The sequence below is a fragment of the Oreochromis niloticus genome, linkage group LG22 (genome assembly GCF_001858045.2).
Source record: "Oreochromis niloticus isolate F11D_XX linkage group LG22, O_niloticus_UMD_NMBU, whole genome shotgun sequence".
Taxonomy (NCBI): domain Eukaryota; kingdom Metazoa; phylum Chordata; class Actinopteri; order Cichliformes; family Cichlidae; genus Oreochromis; species Oreochromis niloticus.
Window position 1 is genome coordinate 11,544,072 of NC_031985.2, and position 16,170 is coordinate 11,560,241.

A 16,170-nucleotide genomic window follows, 5' to 3' on the forward strand; every position below is an offset into this window, starting at 1 on the left:
ATCGGATTTGTGCCGTTCACACTGTCATACCATGATCGGATATGGGTCGCATAGGGTCAAAAAAATCGGATTTGATGCGCTTTCGCCTGCAGTGTGAACGTAGCCATAGTGACTTAGCCAACCAAAAATAATTTACAGCATTAATTTTATTTTTCATTCATTAAGACTTAAAATTAGCAGCTGAGTCCATAAACTCTTCAGGAAAATTTTAACTGAGTTTACAGATCACGTTAGAAGAATTTACTCATGGACTTCTATACAATATCATTTCAGAGACGCCCCCTACTGGCCATTAGAAATAATGCAGGTTTGAGGCAAATTTTTGAAAAAGTCACAAATTTTTTTGTGCACGTTTTGGCTGTGTACAAATGTACATGTAAATTAATGACAATTAAAGGTTCTGTTGGGGCTGATTTTGTTACAACTGAAAACGAGCTGCTCCCCTCTTTCCAGTCTTTATGCTGCCGGAGAAAGCGATAGAAAAATCCTCTAATCTAACCTCGCAGCAAGAATTCCCCCAAAAACTCTTTCTTTAAAAACCGTCTGCTGGAAAACATGATTCAGTAACAGACTGACTGTGTTTGTGTGTGTCCTTCTACCATGTGTACCATCGTTTAGGATTTAAATACTTAATTTAAAAACAGACGTCACCACAGAAAAAAAACATCAACCTCCCCCCACAAAAAACAAAGAAAAAAAAAAGGAAGTTAACCATTTTTCCACAAATACTGCAAAGTTCATGTGATGTGTTTGCAGGGCTGAAAGTGTGTGCGCAGGGTTGGAGGGTCTCCAGTCCAATTTCGCTACACTGTAATTAAAATCACATAAAATACATTCAGTCTCTTTCACACTACCGGCGGGAGAATCTGTTCTTGAATGCTTTGATAGTTTTGGCCATCATGGGGGCGATTTCTGTAGGAATGAAGGAAACAGGAAGAAGTGATTTGTTAGATTAAAAGAAACACACACACAGAAAAAAAAAGAAATCCTCAATGGTGCTTTCAGGAAGACTTACTTTTGACTTGAGGTTTTTCCCGGGCGGCGTGTCCTGCTCCGCTCGGTGCAGAGAAGCGGGATGAACCAGCGGAAGGAGGGTTGTTTTGGGAGGAAGATGACTGGCTTGATTCTCCAGAGTAGTCAGTGGTAGCCGGTCTTATTCTGAAGGACACAGAAAGAAAGACGCTGTGGTGAATAATAAAACCCCCCCCACAGCTCTGTCTGCAGCTGTGTGCATCGATAAACACGATGCAGATGTGGAGAGAAGATCTTACACCTCGTGATTTCAAACTCAGTCTGTGATATTTATCAGGAAATCTCTAAACATCCTCTCAGTTTCCCCCTGATCTTATTCTGTACTCACTTGAAGGGAGCTGCAGCTGCTGTGGAGCTGGCTGTCGAACCGCTGGTGGTTCCAAACTTCTCCTGTCGGCGGCGAACATCACGGGGCGGCTTGGCAACAGAGTTTACGTACGCCATCTTAACCTGACGTCCTGTTAGAGGAAACAACACTCTCGGTCAAACACTCAACAGCCTTAAAAATATAAAAAATAATCATACATCATAACTGCAGAAACTAACAAAAAATCCCAAAAAGCTTTTCTTTTGCACTTTATGTGTCGATTTATACAAAACTGCAAAAGCTCGTCCCACCTTTGGGTTTGTTGGCATGCGCAGACGTGATGTTCTGCGTGAGCATCCTTAGTCGCTCCTCGCGCTCGTCGTGCAGCCTCAGGTACAACTCCCTCCACGACTCGTACTCCTGCGGAGACTCCCGCTTGAAGTCGCGCCGACAGTGACGCATCCACAGCTCGTCTGATTCCTCTGTGAACCACTGAAAGGAGGCGAGAAGAAAGTTCAAAAAGGGGCGTATACCCATATTTCTCATGATGCAAAGTGACATTAATACAACTTTCACAGCGTCCAAACTTTATATTTTATAATATTTTCTGGAAAGCTGTAAACTTGCGCCAGACAGAAAAGATGGAGACAAAGAGGAAGGCGAACGACTTTAATGAGGAATATGAACTTTAATGATGAATAACTGCTCTGCTTGTAAAATTGTTACATGTGTAGCAGCCATTCAAAGAGTTCATCCTCCTAAGTTTCATAAAATACAGCTTGATAGTTTTTAACAAAGTTTGCAAAAAAGAAAGCAAATGACGCTGAAAAATTCATCCACCTTATATTTTTACTGTGAAAATTTAAGATTTAAGAACATTTTTCGATTCCTCGCTCCTTCCTCAGATTAAGCTCTAAGATTAAAAGGTTTACTGAAGTCTGACATGTTACCTGGTTGCTCTGCTCGATGCGGTACAGCTGCTCTGGGGTACATCTCTCCAGAACCGGCTCCAGGATATCGAACGGCACTCCTCCCACCTCAGCGATCGCTGAAAGAGCAGAGCGGCATCGTCAGGGTGGGATTACACTTTTTGTTCATGTGCTTGCACAGTTGCAGACTGTAAACACGTTCATATTTGACTACACAAAAAGCAGGTGGGTGGAGTTTAGGTTAGGACCACAGATGAGTAGATACTGACTTTCAAAGACTGTGGAGACTTTCTGCTGTACTTTTATCCTTTGTTGTCAAGTCTAATCACCTGGCACCTACACAGACCATCACAGTGAGTGAAGAGCAAAACAAGAGCACCTTCAAGGCTACAAAATTGCCCCCCACTTTCATGAACTGAGTCTCTGGCAAGGTTATTACAGTTATCGTAAAGGGAAAGAGAAACTAAACTTCTCAATAAACAAAAACTAACCCTGATCTGAAACTGTACTGACTCCAAAATCTATTCTGTTCCAAGGTCCTGCAAATCAGTCCATCGCCATCTGAGTAATCCTGCTAACAAACAGGGAAACAGATCAAACCAATCACATACCTCTGTGGTGAAACTAAAAACCCTAAAACGTAAAAACCTGCAGTTGTTTAAAAGCAGCAGGCAGTAAAACACAGAAATTAAACTTCAAAAATGACATGCTATGCTACAGATAAAATTAAACTCCTCTCATCTGCTTTAATATTCATGTTCAAACTCTGTGGCCTCATCAGGCCCTTTGCTGCCCCCTGCAGGGAGGCTCAGAGACTGAGAAAAATACTGCGTATCCACTCACAGTCGATGTTGTTCTGCAGGACACGGATGCACTGCTCGTACAGCGTCATCATCTTGGGCAAGTAGGCGGTCTTCGATCCTGAGTAGACCACCATCTTGGAGTTAAACCGCTTCCCCGTGAAGCCTGCATCATCCTCTTCATTGCACACAGGAACTGAAAGTGAAGCGAGTGAAAGTCAGAGTGAGCCTGAATGTAGAGGATGAGGAAGAATGTTTGCAGATATGCTGATGCTGGCAAGAAAATCAAGATCAGATTGCAATGTGCATGAATGTGAGAAATCGCTTGCAGGTACATGTGCGACCTGATTCGGAAGTGCAAAGATACAGAATGAGGAAAAAAAGTCTAGAAAGCATCTCAGAAACAGTTCCTCTCTTCACCTGCTCCTCAGCCACAACGGCACTCAAGTTTCTACATGAAGTGAGAAGTTATGTCACAAAGTTTAGCTAAAATGATTTGTTTCTAAGTTATAATAACAGCTACTTAAAAAAAGAAAGAAAACATTTTAAGATGCTTAATTTATGCACAAATACAGTGACAGAAGGACTCATGTAAGGGTTCAGCTTTTTGATGCCAGGGTTTGGTGTTCTCATAGCACTTAAAGGACAAACAACATAATGAAAAAGTTTTGATATTGGGGCGAGGGCCTTACCTTTGCGTCTCTGAGGGGACAGCGGTGTGATGTCAATGGAGGGCAGAGGTCTGTAATTGGGCTGAATCGCTGGCAGCTGGATTTCAGGAACAGTCGGCACAGCTTCGTAAACCTACAACAAGATGAGAAGCAATTTATTTATCCCAAAAGATGGGAAATGACTTATAGCAGCCAAATAATCAGAAAAAACTTAAAATTAAATAGACCACAACAGAACAAAACAGTTCAGAAAGGTAAGAAAATACTTTGAAGAGGCTCAATTAAACAGAAAATACAAACAAAAGTCAAGACCTTAATAAAAGAAAATCTAAATTTGACAGAAGAAGAAGCACGACTCTAAAATGAATGCTGGTCTTGTGGTATGAGATGGATATTAAACCTGCACAGTAACTGGATGCAGTGATGTGGAAACAGCTCATTAAAGTGAGGGATTTACTCAGAATAAGGAGAGTTCAAGAAGTTCAAGATTTGGCCAATCTTAAGGTCGTCTTCGTCTTCACATTCAGATGGTTTCATGAGCTGCTCTTTATCCTTTAGCTTTTGAAAACATTCACTTTGTTTTTATTTTGGGGAAATAGATGAACTCATAGGGAGGTAGGAGGTAAAGATTGTTTGTGTGGCCAAGAATTTCCACGGTTAAGGTCATTTCTGCTAAACCTTCTCTCTCAAACAATCAAGAATATTGCAGTCTGACAAACTCATGTTGCAGAACCTTGTGAATGTCAGTAAAAAACAAGAGCATCCTCCTGGTTGTGCTGCTGACCTGATGCTCTGACGTCAAGCTTTGAAACTGAACTCTTTCATTGGAAACTGCTTTATTCCAGCTGGAAACCCAGCTTTCAGCTGTTGCAGCTGATACCTTCCTCTCACTGTCCCTGCTGCAGGTTTCTTCCTTTAATTAAAAATGGAGTTCTTCCTCCCCACTTTCACCAAGTGTTTGTTTTTCGAGGACTGGCTTGTTTATCGAGTTTTCATTCTAATAACATAGGGTAGTTATAATATAAAAGCACCCTGAGGTGACTTGTTGGGAATTGATGCTATAAGTAAGTTTGAAATGAATCGTATTAATACTGTCCAACATTTGACACTTGCAAAAGATGCTTTTTACGCTCTTATTTGTTTATGTTGAATATGAAGCTCTGCCAGTACACGGTTAGTTTAGCTTAGCATAAACATGGACTGACCTTTGTTTGCATCTCTCTGCTTTATCATCTGTATTTCTCACAGTTGCATCACAATTTACAAAATGAGGAACATTTTTTATTAAATAAGACCGTAAACTAGCGATTTAGGCCATAAATTAATCATAAAAGTGTTTACTGAAGTCATAAACTATGCGGGCTTATAGGTAATTTTCTCACAGATTTTTACAAAGTTAAACATGTTCTTGCAACCAGAGGAGTCGCCCTCTGCTGGCTGTTATAATGAACAATGCAGATTTAAAGCATTCCTTTGCAGGCCTCACGTTTCAGACCCAGAGGCTACACCTATGTTGTATCTGCAACCTGTGCTTGGTGTTTCTAGTTTGTGCTTCTCTCAGCATCACCTTGACACTGGAGTTATCAACTGTTGCTAGGAAACAAAATCCCACAAGATAAAAGCAAAACTAAGCTTTCTGCGAAAAAACGCAGCCCAGGCTCAAGGCATCTCACAGATCTGATGTTTTCACCAACATGACCCCATCAGAGTTCTAACTGCAACACCGACGGCAGCAAGCAGCAAGTTCTACAATCACTGCAGCGCCTTCAATGTCACAATGAGAGGATGAACCCTCTGAGCTGTCAGTCTTTATCAATGAAGAGAAGGAACCCTACACAAATGTCAGCTGCAGTTTTTCTCACTGAACAAACTCTGACAGCTGCAGAAGATGCTCAGAGAAGGAGCTTGAGTTACTGCTCACTCCAAGGTTAGAAAAGTACGTTTAGACCTTGAAAACTAAAGCTGAGTCATCAGTTTAAATACTGACTCATGCTTGAAGAAATAATTAAAAAAATGCTCATTGATGCTATCAGAGATCTGCTCTGGGTTTTGGCACTCATTTTCTTCTACTCTCTAAGTCATCCTTAAGGACGATTTAACGCCTGTTAGAGGTCTAGTTTAACTTTTCACACTGTTAAGCAGGAGTTTCTTTACAATAGCTGAACAGATCATGGCATAGCACAGACCTGACAAATTTACCCATTTTGCTGATTTTCTATGTTGACTAAATAAAAAGACAAATAACATGTTTTTAAAAAGTTGGTACCTCCTTGCATCTTGATGACGTCGTCCCCGAATGCGTCCTCTTGGTACTCTGAGCGCCGTTCGCCTTGCGCGCTTTGGAGGAAGAGGAGGACGAAGAGGAGGATGCAGGTGGAGGTGTTCGCGTGCGATGGGAAGATGACGTTGACGAGGAGGAGTGAGACGGCCGACTGTGCGATGAAGATGAAGCTGATAGTGTCATCTTCTTCTTCTTCTTCACAGACGTCGGGGCGTCATATGTGAGGAAGGACTCGAAGGACATGGTGGGCACCTCGAAGTCCTCTTCTTCCTCCTTAGGAGGAGAGTCCTTCGGCACTCGTGGTCGCCCTAAAAGATGAAGATAATAATTTATTACACTGCATTAATTTCTCTTAAAATATTCAACAAATGACAAATATAAAACAAAGACTTTAAGCCAGGATTTTATTTTGGATTTATGGATGTGTGTAAACACTGACTGAGGAGAAATGAAGCGTGAACTGTCAGGTGAACCAAGCCTAATTTAAGGTACTTAAGATATTTATGGCAGTGGTTACATCACGTGCCAACTGTAATGTCACCACACAGAAAAAAACGTCCACATCAGCACTTTTGTAAGAGTAGAATTTAAGGCAGGAAGCAAAGAAATCAGAGGATTTCAAGTCTGGAGGTTCAAGCCACAATCAGAATGACGTAGTAGGCTATCTGGCTAACGGTGCAGCACAATTCACATGTTACTACTCACAAAACAACAAATATGACCTGGACCTTTGAGCACAATGTCTGTGAGGACCCATTAGGTGATGACTCTGTGTAAACTAGATTAAAACCTGAGGAGTAGTGATTCTTCTGAACTGTGGATAGACGGACAGACAGACGGATGCCTCGCCACAGCATAAGCGTTTCTATTTTATTGGCCAGATGAGCTAAAAATCGAGAGGTGCATGACAAACTGACATAAGCTCATGACCATAATTTGTTGTATGCACCGCCATTTGCAAGAGCACCAAAAGTGACATCACCAACACCGACACGCCTGAATACCTCACCTAAGAGGCGTCCGGGAAGCATCCCAGTCAGATGCCTAAACCACCTCATCTTGCTCCTTTCGATGTGGAGGAACAGCGTCTTCTTGTCCGATCTCTAACATAGAGCCCCAGGCATCCTTTAGATGAAACTCATTTCTGCTGATTGCATCAGCGATCATGACTATAGGTGAGGGTGAGGACGCAGACCGACCGGTAAATCGACACGCTCCGCTCCCTCTAGCACAACGAACCGTTACAGCCTCGTCATCGGTGAAGTTTTAATTATTATTACATTATAAAAATTGTTAACTCCTAATTACTAGTGACTAACTAATTAACCAATCACTTAACAACACACACTCCTCTTCTGCTTCACACCAGGTTAATGAACCAAACAAGGAAACAGTTTCATTTATTTTGTTTGAAAATTTCACTTTGTCACTTCCTGTCAGAGGAGTTTCTCGTGCTGTTTCAACGATCGCTCAGTTCCTCAGAACAGGATGTCACTCTGTGTTGTGGCCATATTTCTTGATCCAAGCTGATAAAACACACACAAACTTCCTGTTGCACAGAGCTGTTCAAATGACCACAATGATTGCCGCCTTTAACCTTGTTTGGCTGTGGTATAAGCAACAGAAATCAAGAGTAAAATGACAGAAAAAAGATTATTTAAGTGCCTCTAAATCTCATGGCTTATTTCCTTCATAGTAAAGTAAAACATTACACAGTACAACAAGATGTTTATCTTTCAGTAAGATATTTATAGGGTTTTAGTGAGGAGAAGATGGTATAGTTACTGCTTAAATTGTTATTCAGGCTATTTGTAACATTTAAAATACATTTAAAGTCCCCCTCCTCTGATGAAGGGAAATATTCTAATTCATACACGTCCTCCAAATTAATTCTGACATATTTGGTATCTTTAGATAAATTGGGATCTTGAGTGGAAAATGAAAATTATTTCTGTGAACCTGATATTTGACTACAATCTTTTAAAGATTAAAAAGACTGGTCCACTGCTTTTAAAAGGTTAATTTGTTATTCAAATGAGACTCGAGTGATGTAATCACCTGTACGCGCCCACAAGCAAGGCAACAGGAACGTGTCTCAGCGAGCTGCAGATGTTTTGATTGTAAACTGTTTTAAACTATTCATAATTCTACAGATGGTTTTTTTTCTTCTGTTATCTTTAGATTAACCACTGCTATAAGTTACTTGAGCAGCTGGTTATTATTTCCTGTAGTGGTTGGGGGCAGCTGCCTACATAGGCAGGTGCTGTAGCTCTTGTGAGGACCAGCAAACTCAATTCAATTCAGTTTTATTTATACAGCACCAAATAACAACAACAGTTGCCTCAAGGCGCTTTATATTGTAAGGTAGACTCTACAATAATATATACAGAGAAAAAGCCAACAATCATATGACCCCCTATGAGCAAGCACTTAGGCGACAGCGGGAAGGAAAAACTCCCTTTTAACAGGAAGAAACCTCCAGCAGAACCAGGCTCAGGGAGGGGCGGGGCCATCTGCCGCAACCGGTAGGAAGACAGGACAAAAGACATGCTGTGGAAGAGAGATAGAGATTAATAATAAAGTACTGAACTCACCTTCATCTCCTCCTTTCTTCTTCTCCTCCTTCCTGCTGTCATGCATGGTTGACTTCTTGCTGTGTTTGGCAGCCTTCTGTACCGGACTCTGATGTCTCTCTCGGTCTCCGCTTCGCTTCTTCCCCTGACTTCCTCCGCCTTCTCTTTCGCTACTCGTCTGTGCGTGGCGTTGCCGCCGCTCCTCGTCTCGGTTTCGGTCGCTGTGGTGGTGGTGGTTCTTGCTCGGCTCCTTGTTTGGTTTGGTGTGGCGGACGTCTTTGCGGGAAACAGGGGGAGGAGGTGGTGGTGGGCTGGGTTCGGGTTCGGGCTCGGGTTCAGGGCTTTCGTATTCGTCTGAGTGATACCCTCCTCGCTGTGGAGGACTGTACTGGTCGTGCTGAGGAGGTGAGGGCGAATAGTTGGTGTGGTAGCCTCTTTCCTCCTCTTCCTCCTCTATGTACGAGCGGTCTTCCTCGGGCGAGGGCTCTCGGGGACGTTTATGGTCTCCTCTGCCGCTCGCCTCGTGGCCTCGAGCCTGTGTGTGAGATCTGGAGCCGTGGCTGTTGGGTCTGAGGAAGAAAGATGGACAAATAACTCAGTTTTTGCAGATGATGCCATTTAATTTTGAGGTTTTATTTTAAAGGTTTGGATCTTCTGTCCTGAAAAGTCATTACATACGACCATTGCAGAAAGAGAGCACACAGCGTACAGACACATGAGAGCTAAACTCATGCATGTCGAGGCAGAGGTGTGCAGCCGATACCTGTCTCCAGACTGAGGAACCAGTTTCTTCCATTTGGCTACGAGATTTTTTGCCATTTCTCCAGCTAATTCGTGTTTCCTGAAGGAGTTCACAGCCTTTCCCACTCCAGTTTCCTACGAGAGAAATTCCCAGATTTAACAGTCATGCTTTGGCAGCTCCAGGCGAGCGATTTAATTGGCCAGAAACAAGTTCAGGCTCAGCAGGAGCGAAGCTGTCAACCTGCTGTCCCACTCATTTATCTGGAATATTTTCCCTCTTTTGCCTCTAATTTTTGCATCGCCAGTTTGGAGGCGATAAAGCAACACATCCTTACCACCAATATGTCCACAGTCATAGGAAGCTCCCCGAGTCTTTTGAGAGTCTTCAGCAGCTGAAATAAAAAGAAAAGAAAAACAAATTTATCATTTGGAGAAAGAGTCCCGATCCACTGCAGAGCCTTTCCTTATTTTATGTTACAGTGATGGTTGTTCATATTAGACGAAGCCAAAGACTCAAATACTGCAGATGTGACCACCTGCTCTTCAAACCTTTGTTTGTGAGACACAGCCAATCACAAGAAAGTTGGACTAAAGTGAGACAGAGTGTAAGAATAATTAGGATCATTTGAATCAAGAACCGTGTAAAAGCTACTCTGGTAGAGTCCATTAATCCACATGAAGAGTTGGCGTGTTGGTGTTGTACAGTTAAAGGAATAACCTGATGGTACATTTAGTGCTCGTTACATAACGGTTGGGCTCCGCTGGTCGTGAGCTCAGCCTGATACTGAACACGTGAAGATATGATGATTATCACTGTGACTTTGGCTGCTGCTGTGCTTCATGCTTTACAGTGGAAAAGTCCAGCAGATCCATTTGAACCTGAGGTGCTTCTATGACACACAGCAGGAGCCCAGGCTGGATTTCCACCAGCTCGCGCTGCGCCTATTCATCAGCTGCAACTGTTAACTTTACTAAAGCTTCTAATTATCCCACTGTTACTGTTTTCACACATACAACCTGCTTTAAAAATTTCAAACACTTAAAGAGCTCATCCTCAACTAACCCTATGGTCCAAACTGGCCCAGTGAATGGCTTTGGACAGTGAACACTGTGAGGTGTGAGGACTAAAAATGGAAAGACCACAAACTTTATTATTTTGTACTAAAATACACATAAAAAGGCTTTTTTTTTCAAGACAGCTAATTAAATGTATTTAGAACTTCTTTACATTAAAATAAAGGCTGACTTTTATACAGCTGTTTAACTGGTCTGACCCACGTGACATTAAATGGAGCTGTAGTGTGTGGCCCGCATGACACCTGTGGTTTAAACAGATACACAAGTGTGTCATAAAAACGATCCTTATAAGGAACTGTGACAATAGCAGTAAATTTGCTGGGACTGTTGTGGCCCGTTAACAGGTGACTGCTAGGCAACATAATGTAATCGTAATGTGATACAGATAAGAACCTTCAGAGGCCTAAATTTGAATCCACACTGGAAGAGATTTGCTCGTCTTGCGTTGCTTTGAGGCAGGCGTTAATGTATAATGTATTTACTAGCAGTCTAAAATTCTTTGGCACTGGTTTGGCATCGACCATGTGAGGAATTTCTTATGAACATACACAAGAACTAAAGTTTGTGGAGGGTTTTGCGTTTGTACACTTTTGTATTTTCATTTTATTTTGCAGTAAAAACAGAGGTTTCAGATGCTAATCATCTTTAGGTTTCAGCAGGGATCCATCCACAGAACACCTCCTTTTGAGACTCAGCAGAGCCAATTAAAATGTGGGACATTGCCTGAATACCTTAGACGGGTGGGGGGTTGATATGCTGTACAGGCCCAGGTAAAAAGTAGGACATGTGGTCACCCTTAATATAACATACACTGGAATGAGTGCATCTGGATAATGAGTAAAGTATCATGGGTGATGAATTTTTATCCATAAATTTGTTCTGTTTCCTGTTATTTTGTCACAATGAATAAGAAAAACATAAAATGAAGAAGCAGGGTATATTTCCTGTGTCACTTTTAAATACTTATTCTTAACTTTTCTCTTTAATTTCTGCAGTCTTCATAAGTAACACAAGATGACTTATCCTTTTGTGCTTGCCTTAAAAATGTCCTGCACTATTTCTAGTTTAAATAAAGGTCGACACATCTACAGATGGATCCCTACTGAAATCCAAAGATGTTATCCCATAGAACGGTAGCTGTAATAACAGTCTGAACACTTAGAACAATACAAAAAGTTATTACACAACCATTCAACGACAGCAAAACCAACTAAAACATCTTGAAAACATCTAATTTAAATTAAACACATTACATTAAAAAACAATAAACCGGGGAAGCTAGTGTGTTCTCAAGGAAATTTTGAGCATTCAACAATTAATTTCCTACATTTTATGCCTCAATTTGCACTTTTTCCAAGATCAGTTTAGAGTTAAACCGTCTGTTTATGTAAAGGAAAACACAGGAATCAGTTCAAAATAATCTAAAATGAAATGCAATGAGGTTCTAAGTTATTTTCAAATAATTATTCTCATTTTTTCTAATTTATCAATTTTTAAAACATTTTGTCGCCCATCAATATTTATTCTTCTGTCGTCTTTAGTTTGCCTGATTCCTGACCAGTCAGACTGTAACGAGCTGACTGCCTTTGAGTCTTTGTATTTGGATCGGTAACCTCTTAAAATGTCTATCTGTTACTTGTATATGTCTGAAATAAATTAATTTATTAACTAACTCTCCATTTTCAACGTTGTCCATGTTCAGTAACAGATTCTGAGGTTTCAGTCGAGCCTCTGGAGAAGACACAAGTCCTCTGCCTGAGGATTTCAAGGTACTGCTGCAAACAGTTCAAAAAAGGTCTGAGATGTAGCTGAGAGCGACTATAGAGGGTCTTAAAGGCAATCAGTCTGTTACAGTCAGGCATGATGAGATAAAGGCAGGGATAAGATTCAGTGTGTCTTGATTACATGATTGCATTATTAGGTTTGCATTATTTGGGACCCAGTGGCAAGGCTTTGTGTTTTTGTATGTTTCTCCTGCAAAGTCCGAGTCACTTAAACAACTGGTACATTACAATTCATTATATATTAAAACTGGAAAAGTGAACAGGACGTTAAAGCATATTTTCGTGCATTTCCTCCCTGAGATTTTCTCGGTAGAGAGGCTCCATCTGCTCCGTGGACCTGCTTTATATGAAACTTGCAGCTGCTGCCTGACTCACACTATCTGCGCTCAGCTCTGCGCCATCACTGCTGAAGGATGAGGTGGCCTAACGTGGCAGAGCTGTTAGAAAACCTCTGCCCTCCTGATTTTTGCGTCTTCTTTTGCAGTAAAAGCTTCACTTGTGCAGCTTGTTTGTGCGCAGCAAACGGACCACACGCATCCACGCTGCTTTGTTACACACCAGCAGTAAACAAAGGCGAAGCCAAGAGGCCGTGTGTCACCATTTACACGCTTTTATCTCCAATTTTCTTTAACAATAGACTCCGCGTTTGGACATGAGTAGGAGCCCAGCTCCAGTTAACCAGAATCGGGTAAATCTCAGAGGCCTGTCGCCGCTGAGCTGTCACTACTTTCAAACGTTAGCTAGCTGAACGGCTAACGACTGCTCTAGCTTCGAGTTTGGTTTTCGGGTAAAATATGTCGTGTTTGGTGCAGCTGCTTCGATAGACGGCAGATAACCAATCGATATGTACTAACAACGAGCTGACAAGCGTTACATTGAGCTGAAACTGTAGGGTTAAACAACTACGTTATAACAAGTTAAAACCCCTTAATTACTGTGACGTCCCACACGGTGCCTTCACAGGCTGTCGGACACACTGAAATACTAAGAAATGATTGTGTTTGTGCTGACGCCCTTCTGAAATACTATTGTTATTAGAAATAATAAAAAAAAAGATTACTTTAGACACAATAAGAAATCACATAAACATGATAAATGCCTCTCTACAATTTGAATTGATGCAATAACCAATAATGGTCATTTAGCAACAAATACAGAGATATTTTCTTGTCCAAACTGGCCAAATGATTCAGCTAAATTGCCAAATAACACGTATTTACATTTTATTCAATCATTAGCATTTCAATTTAAGTCCCTAAAGGTCCCTGAAACTTTAAACACTGCTACATATTTATGGTTTACTAGATGTTCAGCTTTTTATTCTTAATCTATTTTAACCAGAGCCTGGCTGATCCATTAGCCAATATCAGCTATTTGCAGTGTTTGAATCGGTGCCTGAATTTACAATGATCAATAAATGAGAGTTAAGAAACTAAAGAGATGGGAGAAACACCATTCAACCATATTATGAGTTGTGAGGTTCAATAGTTTGTCCACCAGAGGGCGCTCTGCAGCTTCCCTGCTGGTAACAGGAGACAAATACAACAAACAAGTAAATAAATAATTAAACGTGGCTGATGTCAGGGAAATTTGTTTATGTTTTGTGTGTTTTAAAGATTAAAAATATCTACATGTATAAAAGAATATTGTATTTTTATCTAATCAGATATTGGTATCACTCACACTTTAAATTGAATGTATTCTATCTCTGAAATGAATCCCATAATTCTGTGGGCTACAGAGGGTCATGACATTTTCAGTTTATATAATCAATGTGTATGACTAATTTAAATAGGTTTAATTATATTACAATATACAAATATATTACAATTACTTGCTATAACTGAAAATAAATGGTTGACAAAAAATAGATTCCGATTTTAAAACATCCAGGGAGGCGACAGGCTGTGTGAATTGTTCTTACTGTGATGAGGTAAGATTTAAAAATGCAGAGCTGTTTAGTAAATCTGGTGTTTTCTGCATGACACAGTAAAAAAACCCCAACAAAACAAAATCACAAATATGAACGACACCATGCCAAAAAATTTTGTTAATCTATTACTCAATAAGTTGCTTTTTAGAAATGTGCACAGAAGCAGCTTCTGTTAACAAGTAAATGACCTGATGCATGCTCAATCTTCCAGGTAAGAAAATCCCTGAAGGTTGACTCTGTTAATCTGGATGTGACGTTTTGAGTGGGAGAAATGTTTTGTCACTCATCCAAGTGACTTCTTCAGTCTCCGCTTCACTGAGTGACTGAAGAACTCACTTGAATGAGTGACGAACCGTTTTGGGAAGTACACGACCGGTTATTATTATGCAAGAGGGAAAAAAAGAACTCTTACACTAAAGGGAAAAATAACCAGCACTGTGTTTAAAACATTAATAACAACCTGCTTATAGGTGGAGTTTAATTATTACGTATAAAAAAAAGACAGGAAACTGCAGACTTGGGACCAATCATGCCTGCATTTACATTCTCCCCTAAAGGCCCATGTTGACACTGCCATAAGCATTGTAGTGTTAAAACATGTTGAATGTTGAATTGACTGACAGACCCCCCCCCCCCTCCTCTGTCATTATAGTGACCTATAGAGTGAGTCTTCCTCACTGGCCTAGTTAACAGCTGAAGCTGCAGCCTCACACATGAGTGAGAAATGGAAATCCTATTAGCTATATTGGTTTAAGGAGGCAAGAGTAACTGTTTATATACCAAACACATCAATGCCCAGAATCAGTGTCAGATTAGTGGCAGGTATGATTTTCCTGGTGTATACTTTCATTATCCCTACAATAAATTACACCCAAATCATAATCCCAAACATCTGCTGTAGACAGCAACAAACGGTGGACATATTTACAGTACAACTATAGTTTATATTATGATTTCAACATGTAGAAATGATGAGAAGTATTAGAAATGTGAACTGTTGATCTTATTCTCCTAATGTTTGTTTTAACACTTTCTTTATCATATAGATATCCCAATGCTAATCTAATACTCTGCAAATGAATTAGATTAGATTAGCATTGTATTTCAAATAAAGCAGCCAATTCAGGAAACTGCTGATGCTTCATCATCACAGTCTGAACCTAGAAATGTGAGAAGACAGAGTCGGAGAGCGAGCCGTGAACGCAGCATTTAAAAAACGTTACGACTTTCTGGGAGCCGTCGCCGTGACCGCGGCTTCCTCACGTCTGTCGGTCACGTTTCGCGGAACGATCGGTGCTGACCACCAAACATGTCCGTGTCGACCTGCTGGGCCGTTACCTTTCGGGGCTCCTGGTTCTCCTGGAGCCGGGACTGAAGTCTCTCCACTGTTTCCAGCAGTTCCTCCGCCATGTTTACTGCTGGTACCCTGTCGCCCGGAAACGGTTTGATCCAGACCGAGCAGAGAAAGGGAAGAACCGAGGCGACTTCCGGTACCTGGGACGCCGAAGTTTAAAAAATAAAAGCCCAGTGGCAGGAAGAAAAAAACAAAAAACCCCAAAACAAAACAAAACTTAAACGTAATTCAACACGTATATTAATTTAAGATTTAGCATTATTTTGTTAACTCCTAATGATTTAAAAACAATCTGAAAGCAAAATAAACACAATACAGTGAACTAACTATAAAATTTCTTGATGCATTCTCAATCATCCAGGAAAGTAAATCTCCAAAAGTTGAATCTGTTCATCTGGACGTAGCATTTTGTGGGAGAAACGTCACTCATCCAAGTGACTTCTTCAGTCTCAGCTGACTGCAGGTTTCCCCAACCCTTATAAACAGTACATTTGCATAATGACTGAAACCAGCCCACTGAGGGAACAATGGGCTGTGAGGTCAGTTCCTTAATCATAATTATGCAAATTCCCATGACCATTGATCAACAATCACTGACCAAAACCCACTGATCAAAGACCACTGATCAATTGCCATGAGTACCATTCACAGAGAGTTGGGGAATGGCTGCAATCACAGCATTGTAAGA

At 40.9% G+C, this 16,170-nt stretch overlaps 1 protein-coding gene across 1 annotated transcript; it reads right to left on the reverse strand.

The window, feature by feature from the left end:
* Window positions 1-35: 35 nt before the first annotated feature.
* On the reverse strand, window positions 36-15,589 carry eloa (elongin A). Its single transcript, XM_003458548.5, has 12 exons — window positions 15,467-15,589; window positions 9,670-9,726; window positions 9,357-9,469; window positions 8,615-9,162; window positions 6,006-6,328; window positions 3,761-3,872; window positions 3,112-3,264; window positions 2,290-2,387; window positions 1,651-1,831; window positions 1,361-1,490; window positions 1,016-1,158; window positions 36-912 (listed from the first exon to the last, which is right to left on the reverse strand). Exons 1-12 carry the CDS (start codon window positions 15,536-15,538, stop codon window positions 851-853), a joined length of 1,992 nt encoding a protein of 663 aa, XP_003458596.1. The 5' UTR covers window positions 15,539-15,589; the 3' UTR covers window positions 36-850.
* Window positions 15,590-16,170: the final 581 nt, after the last annotated feature.

Bases quoted from the DNA above. Each gene is read 5' to 3' on its own strand.
- eloa (XM_003458548.5), bottom strand. From the start codon at position 15,538: ATGGCGGAGGAACTGCTGGAAACAGTGGAGAGACTTCAGTCCCGGCTC. The intron at 1,159-1,360 runs GTGAGTACAGAA...TGTGTCCTTCAG, and splicing joins GCAGCTGCAGCTCCCTTCAA to AATAAGACCGGCTACCACTG. The intron at 913-1,015 runs GTAAGTCTTCCT...TCATTCCTACAG, and splicing joins GGAAAAACCTCAAGTCAAAA to AAATCGCCCCCATGATGGCC.